Source organism: Scyliorhinus torazame, chromosome 11, assembly GCF_047496885.1.
Source record: "Scyliorhinus torazame isolate Kashiwa2021f chromosome 11, sScyTor2.1, whole genome shotgun sequence".
In the NCBI taxonomy this organism is placed as follows: Eukaryota; Metazoa; Chordata; class Chondrichthyes; order Carcharhiniformes; family Scyliorhinidae; genus Scyliorhinus; species Scyliorhinus torazame.
This window is the reverse complement of record NC_092717.1, coordinates 167,903,553-167,930,585: the sequence shown is the minus strand read 5'-3', so window position 1 is coordinate 167,930,585 and position 27,033 is coordinate 167,903,553. Positions and strand designations below refer to the sequence as shown.

General features: G+C 41.2%; 1 protein-coding gene across 1 annotated transcript in view; it reads left to right on the top strand.

Moving 5' to 3' along the window:
* Window positions 1-9,950: 9,950 nt before the first annotated feature.
* The window catches only part of calb1 (calbindin 1), a 174,593-nt gene continuing 157,510 nt past the window's right edge, over window positions 9,951-27,033 (top strand). Inside the window, exons 1-5 of the mRNA XM_072467985.1 lie at window positions 9,951-10,128; window positions 10,458-10,534; window positions 12,293-12,367; window positions 14,457-14,537; window positions 15,985-16,041. Coding sequence (XP_072324086.1) covers window positions 10,041-10,128; window positions 10,458-10,534; window positions 12,293-12,367; window positions 14,457-14,537; window positions 15,985-16,041 — 378 coding nt within the window. The 5' untranslated portion in view covers window positions 9,951-10,040. The remainder of the gene's footprint in view (window positions 10,129-10,457; window positions 10,535-12,292; window positions 12,368-14,456; window positions 14,538-15,984; window positions 16,042-27,033) is intronic.

Below are 27,033 nucleotides of genomic sequence, written 5' to 3'. Positions count from 1 at the left end.
TTAAGATAAATCTTATTCTTCTCGGCAACATATAAATTCAAACTAAATGTCTGAAATGAGACAATACACTCATCAGCTATCCATGCATCAGCCATGCACGGTTTTCAGACGTCATCTCATTATGAAATTGATTCCACTGCAAAATGTTTCAATGCACACACGGGATAATAATGATACTCATCAAACTCTGAAGCCATAGTCTGTCTTCATGGCAGGAAATTCGAGACACAGGCAGAGTCCACTGTCCAGGCAAGCAGCAGTACTGCTGCTACTGACGTAATCTAAAGAGGATTCACTGTACATTTAAACACATATCTCTCTCCCAATTCTTACCTTTTCTTTTCATAAAGTGCACAAATTCATGCGGCACTACTCAGCTTTTCCTCCGCATCAAATTACCTCCTGCTGGCTCTGTCATCATCTGAAAGATCCTTGTTGAAATATCATCTTCTACAAAATGTGTGCTATAATCAGAACAGAATCATACCTATATGTAATGCTACACCAGTGTTGATACCAGAGCCATTTCAAATAGATTTCATAGTGAAACTTTGTATTTGCATATTTGCTAGGAATTAAATTTAACCTGATGAATGTGCATTTTTTTTTGGACAGGATCAGTTTAGGGCTGCTAAAGCTTTCCTAGAGAGAAGACGTATAAAAAGATCAGTTGATCTTTGGGGACCATTTTTGGCCATCCATTTTCCAACACTGACCCGTGGGTCATGGCCCCCACTTTGAAAAACACTGAGTTAGAGTATCTAACTGGCATAATTGAAGATGTAAGAAATAGTGCGGATTTATATTATATCTTTCATAATCTCCACATGTCCCAATTTCCTTCACAGCTAACAAAGTAGTTTTGAAGTATTGCATTCGGAAATGCAACATCATATGAATTGGACATCATATGGCAGTCGTCAATGTACCAGAAAAAGAGCTGTTGGAGAGAACCTATAAAGGACAGGAACAAGTAATGTTCCACAAACCCCTTGGGCACTCTGGACTCAACATTAAGTACAACTTCAGACCATGAACGTTGTCCTTCATCGAGTTTTCCCCAAGTGCCAATCTGTATCTGATTCACATACTTTGCTTTCACACCCTGCTGACCTTTATTCTGCTATTAACACCTACTCTGGACCAATGTTTTGTTTCTTGACTATTACCGTTACAGATCCCTTCACTTTTTGTTCCATGACATCTTTGTCATATAATCTCTCACTCCAACCTATCCCTAACCATTCCTTTTGTTCCACCTGACCCTCCCCCTTTTTCAACAGTATAAAACACATCACATTTCTATCTCTCTTCAGTTCAAGGACGAGTCATGTTGGACTCAAAACATTAGCCCTGTTTCTCTGTCAACCAATGCTGCTAGATGTGCTGGGTTTTTCCAGCACTTTCTGATTTTATTCTCCAGACAGCAATAAAGTGAACAACTAGATCATTTATTTTACGTATTGGCTAGGGACAAAATATTGGTTAAAAATGAGCAGAGCTTCCTTCTTCGTCAAGTAATGCAAATGGAATATCTTACGACATTCTTTGAAGCATGGCTTAAATCCACAGCTTACTGATTCGAAGTTTATGCTTGATACAATGAGCCAGGGTTGGCGCTGTGTAGGCTTTAAGTAGGTTTTTGAAAGAGGACACGGGTAAATTAAGTTGAAGCAGTTACAAAGTTAAAAAGGTTCCAGAGTGCTTGGCATGTTGGGTAAATGCTATGTTAAGAATATAATGGAGGGATTGAAGGATGGACAATATGCTGGAATTAAAACAGTAGGTTGGAGAAGATTTCGGAAGCAATGTGAAGATGTTTGAGGCCAAGTTTGAGAATATTGGTAGTTAATCTGCTGAGAGAAAATAATCCTTGGAGCTATAAAAAGAATAATTGAAAGTTTCCATAGTTTTGGTGCGACGGTAAGCAATTGGAGGGCTGTAGGCTGTCATACAGGGGCTGGGGGTTAAAGGATATGATATTGCAGACATGGAAGAAAGCTGTCTAAGTGATGAACAAAGTGAAGAGCTTGAGGACCAGTTCAGAATCAAACAGTGTAGACCAGGATATATATCTTCAGATTTGGTATAAATAAGTGGCTACAAAGGGAGATAGTCAGAGCTATGAAGTTTCTGATGGTCGATGAACAAAATTCCTTCCATCTTGTCAAGAAAAGGAAAAAAAATCATTAAATGTTCTGGAAAACTTAAATAAAACAAACATGTTGGAAATAAACAGCAGGCCCATCAGTGTCTGTAGAAAAAGGTTCATGCTTAGATCATAGAATTTACAGTGCAGAAGGAGGCCATTCGGCCCATTGAGTCTGCACCAGCTCTTGGAAAGAGCACCCTACCGAGGCCCACACCACCCTATCCCTATAACCCAGTAACCCCACTCAACCAACCCTAAGGCCAATATTGGACACTAAGGGCAATTTAGCATGGCCAATCCACCTAACCTGCACGTCTTTGGACTGTGGGAGGAAACCGGAGCACCCGGAGGAAACCCACGCACACACGGGGAGAACGTGCAGACTCCGCACAGACAGTGACCCAAGCCGGGAATCGAACCTGGGACCCTGGAGCTGTGAAGCAATTATGCTAACCACTATTCTACCATGCTGCCCGTGCTTGATCAATTTTTTCATCAGAACAGGAATTCAGAAGTTAAGTGAGCCCTTTAATGCAGAAGAAATGTGGCTTGTGTGCCCAATTTTATTTTGAAAACCAGGAAGAGGTAAAAGCTCATGGATTAGAGACTTGTACTTAACATTCTAGCACTTTCCACTATTATTTCAGAATCCCTACTCTTTTTAAGTTAGTTTTACATTTTCTCCTTTATTTGCACATTTAAACTATTTTTACACTCTTTTGTCCATTTTGCGCATTCTATTCATCGCACTGAGATAATTTTCACTTACCATCCATGAGTTGCAGCCTCCTTCAAGAATTTCAAAAGACCCATCTGGACGTTCTACCCATTCCCTTTCTTGTTTTGCTACACTTCTCCCTTTATTTATTTTATCCAGTTTTATGAAAATATTTCACCTACCCTTCAGTCTCCGGTTTTGATAAAGGCATTGAACCCGAAACACTAACCTGCCTTACCTCTTTGTGCTACTGACAGATCAATTTCCAGTATTTTCTGTTTCTGTCCTGGTGATTTTAAGCTGGAAATTGTCTAACTCATGCATTACCTGATGTCAGACAAGCAACTGTACCCCATAATAACAGTTGTGAAATGAACAATAATGGTTGAAAGCTAATTTTTGATGTTATCACCATGCATATGGAAGCTATTGCCAAATGATCTTGACACAAAATATAAATAGTTTAGAGAGCCAAGGATAGAGGACATTATGGATTTGTGAAAAATATTTGCTGTGATAACAGTGTGACATCATTATTTGAGCAAATGAAAACAGCCAAATTGCCTCACTCATTATGTGAATGCAGGAAATGCAATCTCAGTTACATATTCTCCAAACAAGGACAAGACTGGAATACTCCCTAATTCATAACAATAGTTTTCACCCTCTAATCTAGATTTCAATGCAATCTCATGGAGTGAAAATCGTTTTTTTTTCTATTTTCTCTGTTAGTTATAGGAGCTCTAAGTGAAATGAGTTTCAACAGTCTCAACACGTTTCCTGTTGGCTGCAGTTCCACAGCACAAAATTGCTTATTTCAGTGATAACTGGCATAAGATTGGCATTCACTCAAGGGGCATATGAGTGACTGGTGAGGAAAGAAGAACTGTCACACCGATGCAGTAGTGAATATTTTTCTAGGTTTGGAGATAAGGCACCCTTTTGGGCAAAGTAGAAGGAACCTGACTTGGTCACACAAGATGGAATGTAGAAACGTTTAATTTGCAGTATTGCTATTCCTCTCCTTGTAACAGCCGAAAAAATAATCAAAAACATTTTTTTGACAAAAGTGAATGATTGATTTCGGTTTTTTTAAAGCAAATATGCACCCTTACAATTTGGATGGAATCTGACTTATAATAAAGTTCGTCAATAGTCTATGCCCATCATAAGTCGTGGGTCTGGAGGTGCACATGTGGATGCAATGACATGAAATCAACTCGGGGCCACATGCAGAATTCTAACTCGCTATTCGTGGTTTTATCTTTAAGCTGCACAGTCTGATCTCGGAACAGGTGATCTCCCACCTTCAAAGCTCCAGTCTCAGTGTATCTACTCCCGTCGCCAATCGGAGATGTGCACCAGGCAGGAGTTGTACTGCAGGTGGGGTGGAACAGGCCGTTGCCAGGGCTCTCACACTGTGTGGTTTCACTTTTCTTAGGACTCAGGGTGGGATGTGACACTTCGGTGTGACACTTTAATGCGGATGTGCTGTCTCAGCTCTGTCTCTCAGCGTCAGTGTGCAGTAATAACTGCAACCCAAGTCTAGCGTCCGATTTATTGGAGGGGCGGGAGGATATCGGCCAAGTCAGTACAACAGCACATTATAACATAAAAGTTCATCAAATTAAAGCCATTTTCCACTCGTCTTGTGTTTTTATGCCAAATAATTAAATTGCATAATTCGCGCAGATTTTGAACTAAACTATTAGAATTAATAGAATTCTCGAACTGGAACTTGCGAAGTTCTCCGTTCTTCAAGAAGCTCACACACCTTGCAGTGGTGGTTGCAAACTACTCACTTTACTTCATAGTATAATTCACTTATTTATACTCAGCTTGCATTTGAACATTTTTAACGGGTCGATAAATAATTTAGTATCTTACACAGTAAAAATAATACGTTGCACAATCAAAGCCTTTGAATGAGTTTGATTCGGGTTTTTTGGGGGGATGAACAGTAAACTCTGCAATTTATTAATCAAGCAAAACTCTGAACAATTTCGTTCGTCAAGGCTCAGGGCGACGCCTCATGTATAACTTACAAATGTCACCAAAAAAACAGCTTGAATCCTTCAGATAACCGCGCAAGGTTCTCAATTTATTTTGAAACGCTTAGAAGTTCAGCATCGCCAGAGACCCTTGGAAGTACCGCAATCTCCTTTCGTCCAATAGTCCGTCTCGTTGCCGCCAAATTCACACTGAAGATTGAGCATTAAAGGCTCAAGTAAAATCAACAGCAAAATGGATCTTCTGATTTGCGTGCCGCTGTTCAGCTTTGCTTGCAAAAGTGTTGCAATGGTGGATTTTAAATTCTGATCTACTTTAAATACATTAAAAAACGACTGTTTTCCTTGATTTTGGCGCCACTTCATACCTGATGGAGAGGCTTCTTTATTCGCCTGGGGTACAATATAATGCTTACACCCCAGGGACACATTGAGCACCGAACCTTTCATTATGAGAAATGCACACTAACTTATTGACAGATCCACGCCTCACAGCTCGATGAATTACATGAGCATACACATCAAGTTTAATATGCTTTATCCACACTGTCTTTGGTTATAAATCAGTGAGTTAGTTTCCCAGTAAGAAAAGGTTCCCAATATAATCCGATCGATCCCTGCCGTCTAGGTGTTTGAGGCATCCTTGGTGATCTGTAGAATTGGGATCCGGAGTTGTGATGAGGCTGAAACTGCTCTGGTTTTTTTAAATGTAATTCGATATAAGGATTTTCGATACATCCGTGATGTCACCGGTAGGGGGAGGGATTTATAAGCTTCACATTAAGAAAGGGAAATTATTTTTCAAAGACCACAAAACAATATAATTTGTCACATGGACAACAGTAAAAAAAATACTGCAGGTGCTGGAAACCTGAAATAAAAACCGGGCAGCTGACCTGCCTGAGCTTTTCCAATCGTTCTCTATTTTTATATCACCTCTCACATAATCCTAACATGCTCGACAATATTTTCCTGATCATTATCCTTCTCTCCAGCAGATTCCTTCCGCGGCTGTGCAGCCTGAACAGCTGCAGGCACATTTCCTTCTTCTGCTCCAGAACATAATAGAAGATTATGCTTTTAATCCTGGAGATACCCCAAAATAATTCGCTGCTGAACTGCCCTGCTAACCTGCCTGCCTGCATGTTCACTTCAAAGAAGACCTAATTATACATAACTGGCTTGGAAACTGAGCTACTGGCAAATTGCACGTTGGCAGCGCAGTGGTCCATTAGTTAGTTTTGAGTTAAGAATATGCTTGAAAACTTAGCTCCCGCTTGCTTGGCAATGCGCTGACGAGTGGGCAAAAAAGGAAATGAAAAATGAGAGCTCTAAAGAAGAAAAAAAACTTAAGAAGAAACAATAAACTTGTTTTATCTGGTTTTTTTAGGTTAACTGCAAGATGACTGGAAGAGAGCGACGCTGAGCCACCTCGTCTAAATTCCAGTGAGGTAACTTTACAAGAAATATGCCCGAAAATGGCTGTGGATGGATACAGCCAATAAATAATGGAAAGGGTTAGAGCAAGGAAACTAAATGCAAGTTGTTTTTTTTATGAAGTGTACATATGTGTAAAGGTAAGTGGGGTGCGGTGCCTTGAAGACCCCATCAACAGACAAAAGATGTCTTGCGAACTTTAACAGATAAAGTGAGGAAGTGAGAGCAAAAGAGTCATGGAAAAAGAGACATGATGAGGAAATAATTTCAAACATGCAGAGGTGAGGGATCATCAATGAACAGGCTCTGGCTGATTTTTCAATTGCAGGAATAAAAAGAAATAACCAATGGATCTCACTGCAGACTGAGGCTGGCACAAGTCATTTGGAAAAGAAAAACCGAAAATGCTGCACAAACGCAGCAGGCCTGGCAGCATCTGTGGAGACAGAATCCGAGCTAACGTTTCCAGTCCCTATGGCTCTACTCCAAAACGTTCTGTTTCTCTCTCCACAGGTGCTGCCAGACCTGCTGAGTTTCTCCAGCGTTTTCTGTTTCTATTCAGATTTCCAGCATCTGCAATATGTTGCTTTTATCTGGATAATATGAGTTCCATTATTGGCTACTAGGTGGCTGTATAAACAATGCACAGCTTACAAATATTATATTCCTTCAATAAGTAGAAAGGTGTGTTCTGCGGGGCCAGAAAATGGATTGGCCAATGCGAAATTTCCCTCAGTGTCCAAAGATGTGCAAGTTAGGTGGACTGACCATGCTAAATTGCCTCTTAGTGTCCAAAGATGTGCGGGTTGGCTTGGGGGAGTGGGCCTGGGTGGAGTGCTCTTTCAGATGGTCAGTGCAAACTCGATGGGCCAAATGGCCTCCTTCAGCACTGTAGCAATTCTATTCTGTTCTAAAAATCACAGTTGCATGAATATATAGATGCATACTAACGTTTTTTGGGATTGATACAAACGTGCATTCAAATATGTATAGAAATATAGCTAATGCTGGCAAAACACAATAAATCTGGCAGCATCTGAGGAGAGAGAAACAGAGTTAATGTTTCCAGTCCAATACGACTTTTTCAGAACTAGTCGCAAGATGAGTGAAATTGGACTCCAAAACATTAACTGTGTTTATCTCTCCATAGATACTGCCAGACCTGTTGAATTTTTCCAGAGTTTTCGGTTTTTATTTCAGATTTCCAACATCTGTAGCATTTCTATATAAAATCACACTGGTATGCATGTGTGTATGTATGCAGTAATGCAGATGGGGTTTAATGTTGGGTGCTATGAAGCCATCTACTTTGAATCTGAGAAAAACAAATCCGAAGATTCTCCAAATGGTGAGAGGAAAAGTTATAAAGGCTTAATGGGATTTATGTCTCTGTTCATAGATCAATAAAAACAACTTTACAGGTGCAAAGGTCATCAAGAGACTAATGGAATGTTGTCCTCTATCTGAAGGGAATTGGATTCATTAGAATGGCAGGACCAGCTAAGAGATGCTGGAGTCTACCAATTCCAGAAGCATACACTGATTGCTAAGCCAATAATGTCTGCACTGGCTCAACCATGTTTGCCAGATTGATGACAGCAGTGGACGCAAGGACATTCTGTACAGTGAATTGATCACTAGGCCATGATCTCCTGAGTGTCCATATCTCCACTATATGGACACTTGTAAGAGATAATAAAAGATGACAGACATTAACACTGACAACTGGGGGACCATTGCTGACAGTTTAGGCTGACTATTTGGAATGGCATTAGAAGAGGCAAGCAGAACTGGAAAGCTCAGCTGGCCGAGATAAGGGCCTAGAGAAAATTATGGCCAACAAATTGTACACTTTCTCAGCACGCTGTCTTCCTCTGCAGCAAATGCAGCAAAGACTGGCTTGCCAGAGTGGGGCTCCCCACATGATGCTTAATACAGAATACCATGGCACAGACCATCACCTTACAAAATGGATGGTTGCCATCACTAATAATTCAAAATTGAGGACATGAGTCCTTCATTGTACAGTCCTTTGAGCAGACCCTGCCTGAGTGGTGTTCACTCTTGGACACTGAACTCCAGGACAAGGCACAGTGTAAATTCATTGCTTTAAAAAAATTAAAGTATGAGGACTATTTGCATAAACTCAGTTTGTGGTCCTTGGGTTTAAAATAGTAGGTGAATGGAGGAATGAATATCTAACTGAGAACCTCAAATTGGTATAGGGAATTGAAATTGGGAGCAGCAGAGAAACTGTTTCTTCTTGTTGGAGAATCCAGCCATGTGGACATAATTTTAATTTTAAAGTTAGAGCTAAGGCATTTAGGGTTGAAATCAGGTACCTTTTTTCAGACAAAGTGTAATGGAATTCTGACATTTTCTCCCACAAAAGGTTGTAAATTTTGGGTCAAGTAAAATTTTCATGTCAGACATAGATTTTTGCTAGATCATATGATGAAGGTATGTGAACAAAGACGAGTAGATGGGAGATACAGACCAATCGTACAGTTGAAAGTGGCTGGAGAAGCTGAATGGTCTACTCCTGTAAATATTTGATGCTCCATCTTCAGAACTGGTGAAAGGTCATCCACCTAAAACATTAACTTTGCTTCTCTCTCCACTCATGTTGCCTGACCTATTACTTCTGGCATTTTCTGTCTTAATTTCATCTCTGTTTTAGTAGGGAAAATAGATAAATTCAGTTAACCATTTACTGGGAATTAATAAAATACATTGATATTTTATGGCTATTGGGATAGCCATTTGATAAATAAATGTACGTATAGTAAAGAGGGGAAATCCATCTCATTGTATGTAAATCAAGAAGACAGTAATCTGAGCTATATATGTATAGTGGAAAGGGAGTTATAAAAATCTATTTTCTGTGCAGTAATAATGATGAAATTAACCAATCTTTCATTTCCATTTCTCCCCCTCCTTTGCATACTGAAAATACTGAGATGGATGTTCCTGTTCTGTATAACTTTGCAGATATTTCACTTCTACACATGTAGCGAATATTTAATAAAATACATTCCCATCTTGCCCCAATCATATAGTCATTGAGATGTCTACTTCTTCCACTCCTACACATACTATTTGCTCGTTTTAGCGAAGTTAATTAGATGCATTGATATGGAGTGAACCGTTAATAAGTTTTGTTAAGTAGTTCATTTTCGCCCTGCCCTACACATACCGTAAGTGGCTACAACGTTTCCAGTGCATATACAGTGACTAATTATTAAAATGCATTATTTTCCATTTCCCACGCATGCATTCCGCGGTCAGTATTGTGCAACACTCCCTCCCTCCCCCCCCCCCCCCTTATCGATTCAGCAAAGCGACGATGAAATGCACAAGGGTCGCCTCTCCTGCAGATAAAGCAATATATCTGGTCTAACTGTCCTTCCCCTCCAATGGTTTTGCGAGAGAGTGAACCGTTAACCAAGTGCACACTTCTCCCTCATCTCCAATCAGCCCTAAAGCCTTGCCCTCCACCCCACTCCGTCCCATGACTTGTCCCTTCCAGCCTGGTGGCGATTCCTCCGCTCTCACCTGCAGCGGCCGCCACTCTGCTGGCGGGAGCGGCGGCGCGTGCGCACGGCGCACGAAGGGCAGGGCTCCGGCGCAGGAGCCGCATTTAGAGGGCGCGCGCTGGCAGGGGCAGCTCAGATTGAAAGCTCCACAGTGCAGGCAAGTGGGGAGGAGCAGGCACCGAGCAACCATGGCAGACACCCACAACCTTTACCTGCAAGGGATCGAAGAGTCTACCACGCAGTTTTTGGAAATTTGGCACCACTATGACAACGCTGGTAACTAGTTTTATTTTGCAATAAATTAACTCCTCCACACTGCATTGTTTGTTATGCAAAGTTAATACTTTTTTTTAGGTCCATTAATAAGAACGTCTGCGCGCAAACAATGTGTGGACAATAAATGCTGAAAATAACCTGCTAGATTTCACTCGCTTATTATCAAAGCTTGGGCAGTACTGAAATGTGAAATGTCAGTGTTATCTTAGAAATAAAACCTGGTTTCTCAAGTGGGATATGAGTTGGGCATTTGATTACTTTAATTTGATTACGTAAATTTAAAATTGACTTAACTTTGCTATAAGTGAAAGTATAATTTATAATTTTAGGTCGTGGTTATATTGAAGGAAACGAACTGCAAAATTTCATTCGAGAACTTCAGCAAGCTCGAAAAGGCACTGGCTTAGTAAGTGTTAAACAACTTGAGGGCAGTATACTTAATGGAATAAACACATCGTGTTTACCAAATTATTGAGATGTAAATGTGCAAATACACCATGAAAGTCTAATCACCGAAACAATAGCTTTGTGACAGCCGTTTTGTTTGTAAATACAATTTGTTTAGATGTTGCTTCGTTCCAAAGATTGGACGTGCGGTCGTTTCTAGAATGATAGAAAACCACGAAAACCCAATAACTTCAGGAATTTCTCTGAAGTACGATGATGAAATTATTGTTCGACACTTACTTTGAAGCGGGAACTGTTGCCTTTCCCCAATAGTTTCACTAATGTGGAGCCGAACAACCACCAGCCTACCTATCCCAGACTCAACATATCTGCATTCTGGATTACACTTAAAAATGATTGTAACTAAGGTTGCAAACAGCGAATTCTACTTCTTAGTGACAAATGTCACTGAGCAATCCTTTCCCTCTGGCTCCACCTCAGGTGATGATTAGACAGTGTCATCACTGCTGAAATTCACAATGCAGACAACGTGAGTCAATGGTGTTTGAATTAATACCACGGCCAACAATTATAGAGCAAAGATAAGACAGGAGATTATATTCACGGGGTATGTTTCTGAAATAGTCAGTAACTAAAAAAATTAAAAACATTGACAATCTTTAAATAAAGCAATGCTATATTAACGCATATTTAGTGTGTTTGACACGTTTAACAGTTAAATGAACATGTATAAACTCGAATTTCCGTCACTCAAACCCAGATGTGTGACACCAACGAGAACCATCACAGCGGCAAAAATGCGATACTTTGGTGTCCACTGTTTCCTTGACTACACACTCCCTGTAAAAGCGGCAGTGATAAGAGGAACTCAGTCATTAACACCGTCAATGCCTGACAGCAAGTCTCAATCCCTGTAATTATGCCCCATTGTTTAGTATCTCCAAAAGAATTTGTCACTGATTTTGAATCGTATCTTTCCACTCGGCGCCCACACAGTGAGCGAGCAGCGTTTGTGTTATCTTTTATTCTGATTTGATTTTCTTCCCAAACGGATTCTCTGATCAGAGAAAAATCTTCCGCTGGAGTAGGTCCTGAGCGCGCGCACCTGGACGCAACAGCACAGTGACAGACACCAAGTGGACAAGTTAATGACAAAACCACAGCTTTGGGCGGGATAAATGGAATTCAAGTCCCCGCACGGCAAATAATATAATTTAATGACGGCATTAATAATTTGATGGCAATTCCCTGTTTACAAACTGTTGCATTCATGGTCCAGAGACATTATCATTCTCCCCTTTGTGCTAAAGCGATTAGGGAAGTCCTGTGGAAATAAACGGCGCCCTATCTCTAAGCAGGACATTGGTTTCTTTAATGGCATGATTTAAAAAGTTAACTGGTTGAAGTGATTTCTGTTGTGGATAGTAAAATCGAAGGCGTCTCATATTCTTTTGAAAATCATTAAGAAACGTGTTTATTGGTATTTTTCCAAATCTTTTTTCCACTCTCCATCCGCGTTGTTAAGTCCATTCAAAAATGTTCATTTTATGCATCCCAGCATTTTATTCAAGGATGCACTTTTCTTTCACATGAAGGGATATTGGGACCAGCGGGCGAGAAAATGGGGTCGGAGCCCAAGATCAGCCACGATTGTCCCGAATGCTCCCGCTTGTGTTCTACACTGACCAAATAATGTTTTGCAGGACGGTGCACTGTTAGTATCATTGGTAACTTGACTAACATGATCAATCCGTAGGAATTATCTGACGGGATGAAAGCTTTGGTGGAGAAGTATGATCAGAGTGCTGATGGAAAGATAGAGCTGGCCGATGTAAGAATTTTCACTTTGCTTTAACTTGATCACATGTATGCTGAAACGTTTATTGTAAATTCATGTGGAGAGAGCTGGATCTCATTGTTGCTTTGATAAGCAAATAGTTGCTTTCGGCTTCATGTTCGCTTCTCGAAGTTACTAGCAACAGTGCAATATTGATATCCGTGTGGAAAACATAAATTCTTTGTAATAAAAGGCTACGGTAGCAAAGCTGTCCAGCTCCAGGGTCCCAGGTTCCATTTGTCTGTGCGGAGACTGCATGTCCTCCCCGTGTCTGCACCGGTTTCCTCTGGGTGCTCTTGTTTCCTCCCACAGGCCAAAGACGTGCAGGTTAGGTGGATTGGCCATGCTAAATTGTCCTTAGTGGCGTTATTGGGTTATGGGGATAGGGTAGAGGGCTTGAGTAGGGTGCACTTTCCAAGGGCTGGTGCAGACTTGATGGGCCGAATGACTTCCTTCTGCTCTGTAAATTCAACGATTCGAAACAATCTTTCCATATATTATCAATGAGATTCAGCACCAATTTGTACAGAACTGCTTACATTTAAAATGGGAATTGTGCCAATTTGCATCATCTAATCTCAAATAAACTTTTAAATTTCATTCAAAGCCAGCCACTGTAGGAATTTAAAATCACATTATCATTCCTAGACTTTGGCAACCTTGATTGTATGTTTAATGTACATCTTAACTAACATGCATAACAAGTTTATTACACACAGACATGATAGCCCCATGACTTGGCTTGGTAAGGCAATTGGCTTTTGCTTATAGTTATATTTATTTATCACATTTATTTATTCAGTTGAAGCAATTGAGCAGAAATTAAATATTTCAAACAAGGATTGAGGAACAATCTGAGACTGATTCATGTCTGGATACTATCTGGTGGTTGGATATAGAATATTATTGGCAGACGCTAATGGCAGATCAGTTGCCTTTTCTTGTAGACAGGAAATGGTAAATTGCCATGGGAGGGGGAAAAAAGAAACTGAATTGAAACTGGCAGAAAGAACAAGGGAAGAAATGATTATTTGTTCACCTAACGTCAGGCAGAAAAATCTTCTGTGAGATTGATACTTGGAAATGAATTAAAACTGATTAATACCATAATTGTGATACATATTCAAAATCCTAATTTTGTACTAAAAGATTCATAATCTAAATCAAAAGCCCAACTAGAAATGTTCGAAATAATAAGAATGGTTGGAACAAAAATATTTTATTCTGTAATGGTTTTCAATGAAATGATAAACTATCATGAAAAGCAACATCACTGATATTCACACCAGTTTAATCAATGTTTTGACTTTAAATGGAAAATGTTAAAAACCATCTACCTAGATCAATATTTACATCTAAGGGATACGTATGTCTCCTGTTTCCATGGGCTACTGTTCTCAATGAAAATGAGTTTAGACAGGCAAAATCAAATACCAGTAGACATGCATCTGTATCATGAACTACCCTCATTCTGCAGTAACTGGCACAAATGTAACAATTTGCAGTTAGATCCCAAAAGATGGCCAAAGGAAATAATGTCATGTCAGCTGTTGCATCAAAGGGTGTACTTGTGCGATTTGTAGATCAGATATGTTGTCAGGACAACACAGAGCTCTGCAGCACACATAGATCCTAACTGATGAGCTAAATTCTTTGATATAAATCGTGGTTTTAGACATGTAGCAAGCATTTTCAAAATATTACATTGGCCATTTAGGGGACTCAGAAGTTGATCATTGCAATAGTAAAGCTCGAAGTTTCTGATTTTTAAGCAGGCATTCAGTCGAATAACTGACCTGCATTTTAGCAAACACATAGATGTGTAAATTCTTGTGCAGTGATTTTATTGAATTATCAATAAAATTTGGCTCTTTTTAAGAGTGTTAATACAGGGTGGCATAACGCTATGTTAGAACGATCGGTCATCATTCAGTAATGGCAAAAAGAAGGCACAAGAGACGGCACCATGTTAAGAAATTCTACAACCTTTGATTTAAGTTGCGGTTTAATATTTGCATCACTAATTTTAATTGAAGGAATTAATTGGACAACAAAGTGTTAACCTAATATTTTATTTTTCCAGCTTGTTCAGATTCTACCTACAGAGGAAAACTTCTTCTTATTCTTTCGACAACAATTAAAGTCAAGCACAGAGTTCATGGAGGTATCATTGCCCTTTCCCATGATTTAAAGAGTTTTCATTCATAGCAGTGACTCTTCATACACCATCCATGTCCTAGCTGAGTGAAAGATCCATATTACAAATGCTATCTAAAAATGTCCATTACATTGTCATATTACTACATTATTAAGTGTTACAAACATTACTCAAATATTTTAATGTGTCTACTGAAATGTCATACCCGCACCTTTAAAATTTCTTTTGGAATGAAGAGAAAACGTTGGAATACATGTCAAAAATAAATTGGAATGATATAGTAAATTAAAAGATTGCCAGTTACAAAAATACATCAGATTTTCAAATTCTGATTATATAATACACACATATGTGAACATCAATACGTTTTATAGAGGTTATTGAGACATGAATGGATACTTTGGTCTTAGACTGCATATTTGTCATAAATTAAACAATTTGTTTTTGTACTCTGCACTTAATGTACAAAGAATCCTAGATTTCCAAAATGCACACATAGAGAAAATAGGAGTAGGAATTATTTATTAAAATATGTAATTCTTCAGTGATTTGGATATCCTATTGATATCACCACTGAAATAAAAATGTACGGTAAGTGCCAGAACATGGCGGCGGTTGCAATAATCTTAGGCTCAATGGAGGATATGCAGGAACAACACATTATCATGATAGGAACATTGGGTGATTTATTAGAAAATAATTTCAAGTTGGCATCAGTAGCATATATTGTGAAAAACATGGATAGGATTTTCATAGTATGCTGCAACACACATTGTTACGAAAAAAAAAGTGCAATGCTATATCTTACAAGTTATAATTAAACTTGATTCTCCCATGTTACAGGCAACACTCCAACCTGGAGCAGTGAAAATGGCAGATTTTCTTGTAATGTTAGGAGTCGGAACAGTTAAGGCAACCTGAGATTCTTTTATAACGGTTGTAAGGTATATGTTACCTTGATGTTGCAAAAGTTAAAACTAAATTTTAAGATTTATCAGGAAGGTGCCAGGCTAAGATTGCATGGTTTCCTCGAGCATGTTTTGGAAGCCAGTTATAGAAACCACTGGCAGCAGCTTGGAAGTAGGTTTTGTGCTTACTGGTTTGGTTGTAAAGTTTAAGAACAGGTGGTGAAGAAGAAAATGGAGTTTAAACATACAGATAAAAAGAAAAAGTATCCAAAAGTATTTTGATCAAGAAAGTAAAAGCAATTTGACAAGGTCCTAGACAAACATTTTAAAAAAATATTATACTACATATTAAAATCCAACATACAAAGGCAAAGATTGCTACACACACCAATAAAATAAAGTGGTTCTTGTTGACATGAGAGTTGAAATAGATTTTGTCATTTCGAGCAACAATCCCACTAAAAAATATTCCCAGAATTTTGAGCTAGTAGGTAAATCATAGCTAAATGATACAACTTGTGCATCTAAAGCATTTTCTTTTTCAGACATGGCGAAGGTATGATGAAGATCATAGTGGCTTCATAGAAGCAGATGAGCTGAAGGTAATGACTTATTGAACACGGATATTGTATATATTAATACTCCAAGAGCTTGAAACGAGTTGTGACCTCCTAATTGAAGTTGCTCTCATCTCTGCAGTGAAGGAGTTGCATGGAAAATATGCAGATTGCATTCGTGTGGTTAACTAAGTGCATGGTTAGTTAATTGGTAGCTGATAGAGTTGCTCATATGAATGCTATTGACTCCTGTGCCTACCCTGGCACTACAGAATGCAGCTTTTACTGGTATAGATAAAAAAAACTCTTCTTTATCAAATAGTTTATGGGCTGAAATTTGGTTATGACTTTTTTCAGAAATGCATTCCAACTGGGAGACCTGAGGTCTTGTCCACAAGCAGGCCTCACTCATTTCAATAATTGGGATGAGCTGCCAGCAGCTAACACCTGTTTCCAGTATTTCAATTTTGTGTTTTCTACCTTGCTTTCAATTAAGTACTGTGTTGGGTGTACAGGGGCAGGGGAAAGGACAATGGGAAGGGGGGGATCAAATGCAGGCCAGCAACAGGTCTCGGTCCTATGACTAACGCCATTGTTTTTGGCCCCCTGTCCAAATGCCATTCTCTAGTTGCTGACTTCATTCTTCTCCTTGGGAAAAGTCAGAGGCTAAACCAGGTTGTTTGCAATCTTCATGGAAAGGATGTCCTATAGGAATAAAGGACAGAGTGTATTTGGTTTGAGTTAAGAAACAATAGAGGTACCATTACATCACTGTACCAATCAATGCGAAAAATATCGAAGAACAGAATTGGGAAATTACAGAGAAATGAATAACTTTAATTATCCCTTTACAGGCTGGGATAATAATAGTGCAAAGGACATAAAAGAGTAACAGTTTCTAAAATATGTTCAGGAGAATGTTCTGTATCAATATGTTTCCTGTCCAACTGGGAAGGAAGCATTGCTGGATCTGGTTCAGGAGAATGACCATAGGTCAAGTAGATCAAGTATCATTAGATGAACCTTTACCAACAGTGATCATTCTATCATAAGGTTTGCTATGGAAGGGACAAAGCGCACTCAAGAGTAAAACTATTAATTGGGGGAAGGTCTATGTCAGTGGGGGTGAATATTGAATTTTGAAAATCTTTCATGGGATGTGGGCATGACTGGCAAGTCCTTCACTTGTTGCTCATCCCCAATTGCCCTTGAACGCTGCAGCTCATCTGCTGTAGGTGTAACCACAGTGCTATTAGGAAGGGAGTTCCAGGATTTTGATCCAGCGACAGTGAAGGAATGGTGATCGGTGATATAGGCCAGGTCCGCTGCCAGATATCCGGCTGCCCAGTCAAAAGTCCATTGATGTTTGATGGGACCTGACGTAACCAGCAGTGGGCGGGGCTGGAAAAACCCGCCAATAGTTCCAAGTCAGGATGATGTGTGGCTTGGAGGGGAACTTGCAGGTGGTGGTATTCCCATGTGTCTGCTGCCCTTATTCTTCTAGGTGGTAAAGGTCATGGGTTTGGAAGGAGCCTTGATGAGTTGTTGCGGTCCACCTTGTACATAGTAAACAATGTTGTCATTGTGCATTGGTGATGGAGAGATTGAATCTTTCAGTTGGTGGATGGGGTGCCAATCAAGTGGACTAATTTGTCTTGAAGTGTCAAGCTTCTTGAGTGTAATTGGAGCCGCACTCAACCAGCCAAGTGGAGAAGATTCCATCATACCCGTGTCTTGTAGATGGCAGAAAGGCATGGGGTGGAGGGGGGTGGGGGGGGGGGGGGGGGGGCACGGTCAGGAGATGAGTTACTCATCACAGAATTCCCAGCCTTTGAAATGCTGTTGTAGCAACCGTATTGAAATGCTGTTCTAGATCTGTTTCTGGTCATTTGACAACCCCCAGGATCTGCCCACGAAATTGGCAAGAGTAATTGCACAATGGGCTGCCTTTATAGAGAAGGTGCCTAAGGCAGAGTCTAGGTACATTCCCTGAAGGCGGAAAGGTAAAGCAACCAAAACTAGGGTTCGCTGGACAAAGGAGTTAGAGTAAAATGATGCACAAAAAGCATGTGTATGACATGGCAGGTTGATAATAAAAGAGAGAACCGGGCTGAATAAGAAAGTTCAGAGGAGAAGTCAAAAAAGAAAATAACAGCAGCAAAGTGAAAGTATAAGAAGAGACTAGCAGACAACACAAAAGGAAGCAAAAGTTTTCTGTCGGCATATAAACAGCAAAACCTTGGTAAAATGAGGAATAAGGATGACCATGGAGGAAAAAGGGTATTTACACATGTAGGCAGAGCACGTAGATGAGGTACTAAATGACACTTTGCACCTGCTTTCACCAAGAAAGAAGATGCTCCCCAAGTCATAGTGAAAAAAAAGAGGTAGCTGATTCACAGGATGGACTACAACATTGTCAATGAGGCGTTGTTAAAGAAAGGCTGGCTGTATTTAAAGTTGGAAAGTCACCTGGACCAGATCTGATGCATCCGAGAATACTGAAGGAAGGCTGGAAATTCTAATTCTCCTTCAATACAGCGGTGGTGTCAGTGGATTGGAAAAATGCAAGTGTTACACTCCAAAAAGAGAGCAAAAATAATGCCAGCAGCTACAGGTCTGTCAGTTTAGCCTCGGTATCGCAAAATCTTTCAGAAACAACAATTCAGGAAAAAATTAACAGTCACTTGGAAAAATCTGGATTAATTAGAGAAAGCCAGCACAGATTTTTAAGGCCAAATCTGTTTGACTAATTTGATTGAGTTTTTCAATGAGAGAATAGAAATGGTTGTGGATAATGCAGTTCGCTGTACATCTATCTCCCCCAAAAAATTTGGTAAAGTGCCACATAACAGGCTTGTCAGCAAAGTTGAAGCCCAAGGAATAAAAGGAAGAATGACAGCATGCACACAGTGTTGACTGAGTAGCAAGAAACAGTGCGGCGGTGAACGGTTGTTCTTTGAACTGGAGGAAGATATTTAGCAGGATTCAGTGTCAGTATTAGGACTACTGCTTTTCTTGATCTATAATAATAACCTAGAATTGTTTGTGCACATGAAACAAAACTTGGGAGTATTATGAATTACAAGGATAGCGATAGACCTCAAGGGGTCATATATAGACTGCCGAAATCGGTGGCCACGTCCTTTTTTAAATAGAACACAAAAGCAAGGAAGTTACTGGGAACATTTACTAAACACACTCTTTCCTAAAAAAAAACCTTTTGATCATCATCTCAACCTGGGTTGCAGCAACCAATGAAGAATCCAACACTTGCTGTAGTCACTGATTTAGTGCATATGTAAGTAGATTAGTGTATGTCACTATGGGCAAGATTTTCTGGCCCTTCCCATCGGTGGGATCGTCCGGCGGTTTCCCTGGAGGTAGGACGGTCGTGCCACTCAAAGCACCGTAGACATCAGTGGGTCTGGTAGCCAATGGCGAGCTGCCTCTGCCGCCGAAAAACACACTCTGGGGGTCGGAAAATCCCGCCCAATAAGGCTGAAATTTCATCTCAGAAAATACAATTTAAAAAAAAAATTTTTTTTAGAGTACCCAATTCATTTTTCCATTTAAGGGGTAATTTAGCGTGGCCAATCCACCTACCCTGAATATCTTTTGGGTTGTGGGGCAAAACCCACGCAGACACGGGGAGAATGTGCAAACTCCACACGGACAGTGACCCAGAGCTGGGATCGAACCTGGGACCTCGGCGCCGTGAGGCCGCAGTGCTACCCACTGCGCAACCATGCTGCCCCAGCAAATTCAATTATAATAAGCCCGCACAAATATATTTTTGTTTACGTGCAACACTCAGCTCTATCTCATCACCGCTTGAACATTCCACTATCTCTTCTTTGTTACATTACTTGTCCAGCAATCAATATTGGAGGAGCAGAGCCTTCTCCCACTTTACTTCGGGCGTGAATCAGTGATCCCGTTGTTCCCGGCACAGATCCGCGCAGAAGAGGTGAATCATGCATGAGCCCCAAATTGGGCTCCGTGTCGGGCTGGTTGCAAGTCACCCAAAATGCTCCGCCCAGTGCAAAACAGATCTTGCCCTCACTGGGTGAGATCCAGATCTGAATATTGAAGTGAGCCTAACAGCTGATTTCAATACCTAGATGCCGGATTAAACAACCGCGTTTGGGAGACCCAGGGTGCTGTTTAGTACACAAACAAGGACCAGGCGTAACAGCACCTGGGGAGTCTCCCAGGTCATTGGAGATCTCCAGGTAGCCAGTCTCCAGGGACAGCCAGGCACTGACAGAATGTTCCGGCACTGCCTGGCAGCAGACTTTAACTTCATTTCAGCCTGTATCTTCTTTATTACTTCATGTACCTATCTAGTTTCCTCTTAAATTCAGAAATGCTATTCAACTACTCTATGGCAACAAATGTTAAATCCTCACTCCCCTCTTTAGTGAGCAAATATTTCCTGAATTATTTTTTGGAGTAATTATTGACTATCTGATATTTATAGCTCCTAGTTTTGAACACTTCATAAACAGAACATTCTCACTGTCTGTTCTATTGAAAGTTTCATAATTTTAAAGACCTCTCTTAGGTCACCTTTTGTAGAGAAGAAAAAAACAACTTCTCTTCCTTCCAAATGTCACTGCCATGCAGCAATGTGCTGAGGATACAGGCCTTATAGATAAATATCTTGGTCCTGAGAGCCCATTTTGTTAGTCGGCCAAAGTTGGTGGCTGCTTGTCTGATGGGTGCGCAGATATCGTTGAGAGATATCCATGAGCTTTTGAAGCTGGACTTCAGTCTGGGCAATGAGTGCAGCATTGTCAGCATACAGAAGATCTCTGGTCAGGTCATATTGCAATTTTCTCTTGGCTTTCAGTCTTGATGGGTTGAAGTGTTTCCCATCCGATTGTGTGGCGAAGTATGCTCCTTCCATGTCACAGGGATTAGTAGGACAGAGGAAAATATACCAAACAAATTAGAAGCTTAGGCAAAGTCCTGTTTCATCCCCTTCTTGATCTCAAAACTGTCAGAGGTGAAGTCATCAAAGCGAATGGTCCCAAACATGTTATCATGAAAGGACTGTACGAAACTGGATAGCTTGGGAGGGCAGCTCATTTTCTCCAGTGTCCAGTAGAGGTCCGCCCTGCTACACAGTGTCAGAGGATTTTGTGAGATCAACAAAAGCAAAGTATAGTGGTGTTTGTGCTCTCTGAGCGTCTCTCAAAGCTGACTTAGGGAGACGATCACTTTTATCATGGAGCTGCCTGCTCTGAAGTCACAATAATATTGTTTGCAGGTACAGCCTTGTTAGAATGACTCTGGTAAATGCCTTCCCAGTGGAGCTGAGGAGTGAGATACTCCGGTAGTTGCTGTAATTCCCTCGATTATCAGTGTCTTTTTTAATAACGTGATGATTTTGCATCAAACATATCAGCGAGAAAGTCTTCTCTCTAGCAGAGGAGGAAGAGATCAAGAAGTTATGACAGCAAATGGGGCTTTCCATATTGAAGTAGCTCAGCTGATATTCTGTTCTTTCTAGCACCTTCCTTGCTGCCAGGGATTCAATAGTCCTTTGAAGCTCAGATAAGGAGGATTCTATACCAAGCTCATACATGACAGATAGTTGTAGAAGATGATCAAGCACAAGCAGAGAGATAGCTGCTTCATGCGAGTAAAGCTTGGAGTAGTCTCAACCAATGGTCCCTTTGCTTGTTCATATTGGTGTGTCCTTAACGGTCTACAGATTTTAAAGGGGCAAGTTTGATGATGATGAGGCTGAGCACAATTTCAATACCATCATACAGTACATAACGTGAAGGTTATCATTGTCACTCACGGTTTGTATTTCTTTGCATAGATCAGGCATTTTCAAAATCGGGGTCACGCCCCGCGGGTGGGTCGCGGGCGGGTGTCGGGAGCCATCGGTCGCGGCACTTCCAATTGCACAATTCCGCGCGCAATAACCGCAGCAGCCAGCTTTTAACAATGCCGGCTGCAGGGCTACACGGTGGCGCAGTGGGTTAGCACTGTGGCCTCACGGCGCCGAGGTCCCAGGTTCGATCACGGCTCTGGGTCACTATCCGTGTGGAGTTTGCACATTCTCTCTGTGTTTGGGCGGGTTTCGCCCCCACAACCCAAAAGATGTGCATGCTAGGTGGATTGACCATGCTAAATTGCCCCTTAATTGGAAAAAATAAATGAATTGGGTACTCTAAATTTAATTAAAAAACAATGCCGGCTGCAAGCGACCTTCAAAATGATGGCCGCAACCATATAAAAAAATGTGGGCGCACTGCACATCCATGCCCGTTCATCGCTGGTTCTGCAGATGCACACCAATGAACGGGCATGCATGTGCAGTGCACCCGCATTTTTTTATATGGTCGCGGCTGTCATTTTGAAGGCCGCTTGCAGCCGGCATTGTTAAAAGCCGGCTGTTGCGTGTGAATTTGCACAATTGGAGACGAAGGAGAAGATTACTTTTTAAATTTAATGTAATGTTCCTACCAGAAGGGAGGCAGAGAGCAGGTTACGCCCCCCCGAACTTCGACATCTTTGGGCGCGATTGCGATTCCTCCATTGTGTCAGCAGCAAACAAGGTAAGAGAAAATGGTGCGCCGCGAAGGTCGGCCGGCATGGATCGTGAAGGTCGGCCGGCGTGGGTTGCGAAGGTTGGCCAGTTGGAAAGGTTGCATCATCGGAACAGATACGGCAGAGAATCTGTGAGAATGGAATCGAGTTCTTATTGAAAAAAGGGTGTGAGGAAGTGTAGTCAAAGTAGTTATGGCAGTCAGTGAGCTTGTATTAGTAGAAATGGAGACAGAAAAGTTAAGGAATGCGACTCATATATTAATAATTTGGTTGAGGGAGCCAAATGTAATATTTCCAAGTTTGCTGATGACACAAAACTTGGTGGGAATGTGAGTGGTGAGGAGGATATCAAGAGACTTCAAGGTGATTTCGACAAGTTGAATAATTGGGCAAATACATGGCAGATGCAGTAAAACGTGGATAAATGTGACATTTTCCAGTTCAGTATGAAAAACAGAATGGCGGAGTATTATTTAAATGTTGATAGTTGGGGTGTTGATAGCTGTTGACCTCTGGGGTGATCACCCGCTCTTGTTCCCCATTTTTTCCCAGAGCCAGATGACCCTCCTCTGCTGCCCTGTTATTAAGACGCAGGCACCTTAATCCACTACATCTCTCCCTCTTTAACATTTTCACACAATCTTCAAAATTAATCTACTCAACCCAAATTCTACACAAACATTATGCACACAAGTTAAACATTTGTAAATCCATATAGTGATTGTTCATGGATGAGGTCTTGAGGTTTGCATTTAACAAAACTAGTAGGCTTCAAATATGCACACTTCGAAATATAGTCTTGTTTGGGATTTTTCCATGGAGGCTTGCTGTTTTTCGAGTCCTGTTCTGGACTCTGTGCTGACCAAAATCTACATACTTTACTCGATGGATGGTGTCACACTCTACTCCTCTGTTGATCCTTTTCTCTGTCAAGTACCTTACTCTACAATGCCTGCAGGTACCCCCCATAGTCTTATGTCCTGACAGCTCATTCTCAAACTCGGTCTGTCACTTGTGAAGGCAATGTTTCTGGTATTTCAGTCATGTGATAAAGTCCCTTCTCATTCGAGCATTACTATTTGCTTCTTTCCCATCAACCACGTTACCATATTAGCTCTTATGCATATCTATTAGTGTGACCATTTTAGTGATCTGACATGTCATCTCAGTTTTCTTCATTTTCTGCATTAACTGACCTGCTTGGCATGAGGTGCCCTTTATGCCATACGTGGACATAAGGAGTTCTTTATACCATACATCAGCTTCTTCCTCCACTCCTAAGCTTTCTTTTCACTCTGGCACCCCGAGTTGCAGTTTGGTCTGAGACCGTTCCGGCTCCATCTCATGCAGTCGGTTTACCTATTTCTTTAAGAACTCCTTTTCCTTCTTTTGACAATCATCTGAAATACCCTTGGATGAACTGACAACTCCAAGTGGCCCCCTCGATGTTAAGTGATTGAAGTCATCAACCTGTGTCCGAATTTGTTCCAACTGAACTTGGTTTCCCAACTGTTGCCAACCCAAACTCAGTTGAGATCTGATGTGTCTATTTCCAGTGCTTCAACTGTTCTCCTTGGTTTCTGATCCTTCTCCTCAGTGTTCGATAGTTTTACTTTTAGGCTACCTGTCTCGTGAAAATGTTGCTCCATTAGCATTCCAACCTTTACTTCCAGCTCTTTACGGGAAATTCCTATTCCACTGACTTTTCCGCCATCCTAATGTTCTGTTACTGTGCAACTCAGTGTTCTTCATCGATCACCGTGGCTTTCTTCCAGTCATAATAACCTTCTCTTACCAAAAGGATCACAACCATTCTCTTCCAATAACATTTGATAATGATCTCTCCTTTCTCATGCTGGACCATTGCCACATTCCTTTTGTTATGATTGCATTGAAGTCTACTTCTACATAGAACATAGAACACACAGTGCAGAAGGAGGCCATTCGGCCCATCAAGTCTGCACCGACCCACTTAAGCCCTCACTTCCACCCTATCCCCATAACCCAATAACACCTTTTTGGATACAAAGGGCAATTTAGCATGGCAAAACCACCTAGCCTGCACGTCTTTGGACTGTGGGAGGAAACCGGAGCACCCAGAAGAAACCCACGCAGACACAGGGAGAACGTGCAGACTCCGCACAGACAGTGACCCAGCGGCGAATCGAACCTGGGACCCTGGCGCTGTGAAGCCACAGTGCTAGCCACTTGTCCTACTGTGCTGCCCTACGTTCAACATTTCTTCCTTCCTTTTGTTATGTTTGTGGTACACTTCTCCTGAATTGCTAAATTGTCCCAACAGTGTGTTCTTTCTTTGGATCATTCACTGCTCTGACTTCTACAGCACCCTCAAATACTGGACAGTTGCTGCCTCTTTGCAGAATGCCAAGTTCGCAAGTTCATTTCTATTTTCCACATGACTGGTAGTTGATAATTCGATTGGATCTCCAAAGAATTCCCATTAATGGCCCTTGTAAACTTCCAACTGCTCAAGTACATCTTCCTGGTCTTCAGTACTCAAACCTCCATTAATCTTCAGGATTTGAATTTCATCTTTTAAATCTCTAATACTTCTCTCCAGTCACGCAATCGTGGTACCCTCTATTTGAAGTATGGTAGCTCTGTTCTTTAGCAGTGAGATTCTTTGAGAACCTCAATGCATTGTTTACAATCAGAATTTTAATTGTTCAATGTTTCAAACTAGGTTTATAAGGCAAGGTGTTCAAATTCTTTCTTGGACAAAAGCTATTTCAACTGATCAATCTTATTTTTCATGAACTTTGAATGGCTTTTGTAGTAGATGTGCAGGATGTCCTACATGAACACCATGGATCACATCTTAAACATAGAAACTGGAAATAGGAGCTGGAGGAGGCTATTTGGCCCTTTGAGCCTGTTCCACCATTCATCTTGATCATCTAACCCAATAGCCTAACCTTGCTTACCCCCATATCCTTTGATCACCTTCAGCCCAAGTGTTACATCTAACTGCTTCTTGAAAATATAAAATGTTTTGGCCTCAACTATATTCTGTGGTAACTAATTTTCAAACTTTCTGGTTGAAGAAATTTTGTCTGATCTCTGTCCTAAATGGTCTACCCCATATCCTCAGTCAGTGACCTCTGGTTCTGGATACACCACCACCGGATACATCCTTCTTGCATCTACCAAGTCTAGTCCTGTTAGACCATTATAGGTTTCTAAGAGATCGCCCATTATTCGTCAGAACTGCAGAGAATATGATCCTAACTAACTCAATCTCTCCTCAAATGTCCATCCTGCAATCCCAAGAATCAGTCTGGCGGTGCTAATTGTGTTTCTCTTTATTTGGCTCTGAATATGGCGGTCAATATGGTCGCCTTCCTTAATTCTAATTACGTTTTGCGCTAGAGTCGCCAGGTATCTTTCGATTCCGCCACAAGGTTCAAACCGAATACTGATCAAAGACTCGATACATCAGTTAGTTCAAAGTCAAATGTTTATTTATTTACACACATAGTTAAATATACTCATGCACAAATACTACAGACTAAACTATCACTCCTGCTAAAGCCTATACTTAGCTTTGCCCACTCAGTCAGAGGAACAATGGCCGTTGTTCGGTTCTGAGGCTGCTGGGGTCGAAGTGGTGAAGGGGAACAGCTAAGGTCGTCTGTCTGGTAGCATGAGTTACCTTGGACTTACTTGCTTCTGGTGCAGCTGGTGGACAGGTCTCTCCTCGGTGAGAGCCGGAGCCAAGAGAACGATTCTCTCTTGGGGGTTCCTTCTTATACCCAAAGGGGATTCGCGCTCTTTTGGGCGGGCTTTGAACTTGGCCCCAATTAATTGGGCCATTTCTCCATCGTTCCTATCGATTTCCTCCAATAAAGGGGTGGGTGCACTGATGGCTGGGCGTATCCTAGGTGGCTGTTGGCCTGCATTGTTCTGGTCTCCTCTGGCGCCAGGGTGTCTGCCTTAGTATCGGTTACTCAAATGTTACTCTTTTCTTCCTGGAGATGGGCCATTTGTATGCTAATGGGTTTGCAGTTTTGGTCTTGTCTGGGAGCTGCGGCTCCAATATGCAGACAAACCCTGAACCTTTGTTGCCAATTACCCATTATAATTGGTCACTATCTGTGACTCGCTCATTTTTTTTAAAAAACCAAATATTTGGGACAAGACATCCGAGAAAAATACTGACACAGTGCGAGCCTTCTCGCAGCCTGTGCGATCTACTATCCTAGTGTTTGGGGATGTAAATAGCATACGGAAGCAACCTAAGGGTCGCCAGAAACAAACAAAAGAATTTTGAACTGAAAGTGCCAAAATGGGGTGCATATGGACTGCGGCGGGTAAGAAATGGGTGGAATCCCTGCGTAGGACGGTGATCAGTGCCGTTTGTGCTCTACCCGAGCATAGCTGACCAAAGGGGGTCCTCAGGCAGGGTGGGGACCAGTGCCGTTTCTCCACTGCCTGAGCGACCGGCAA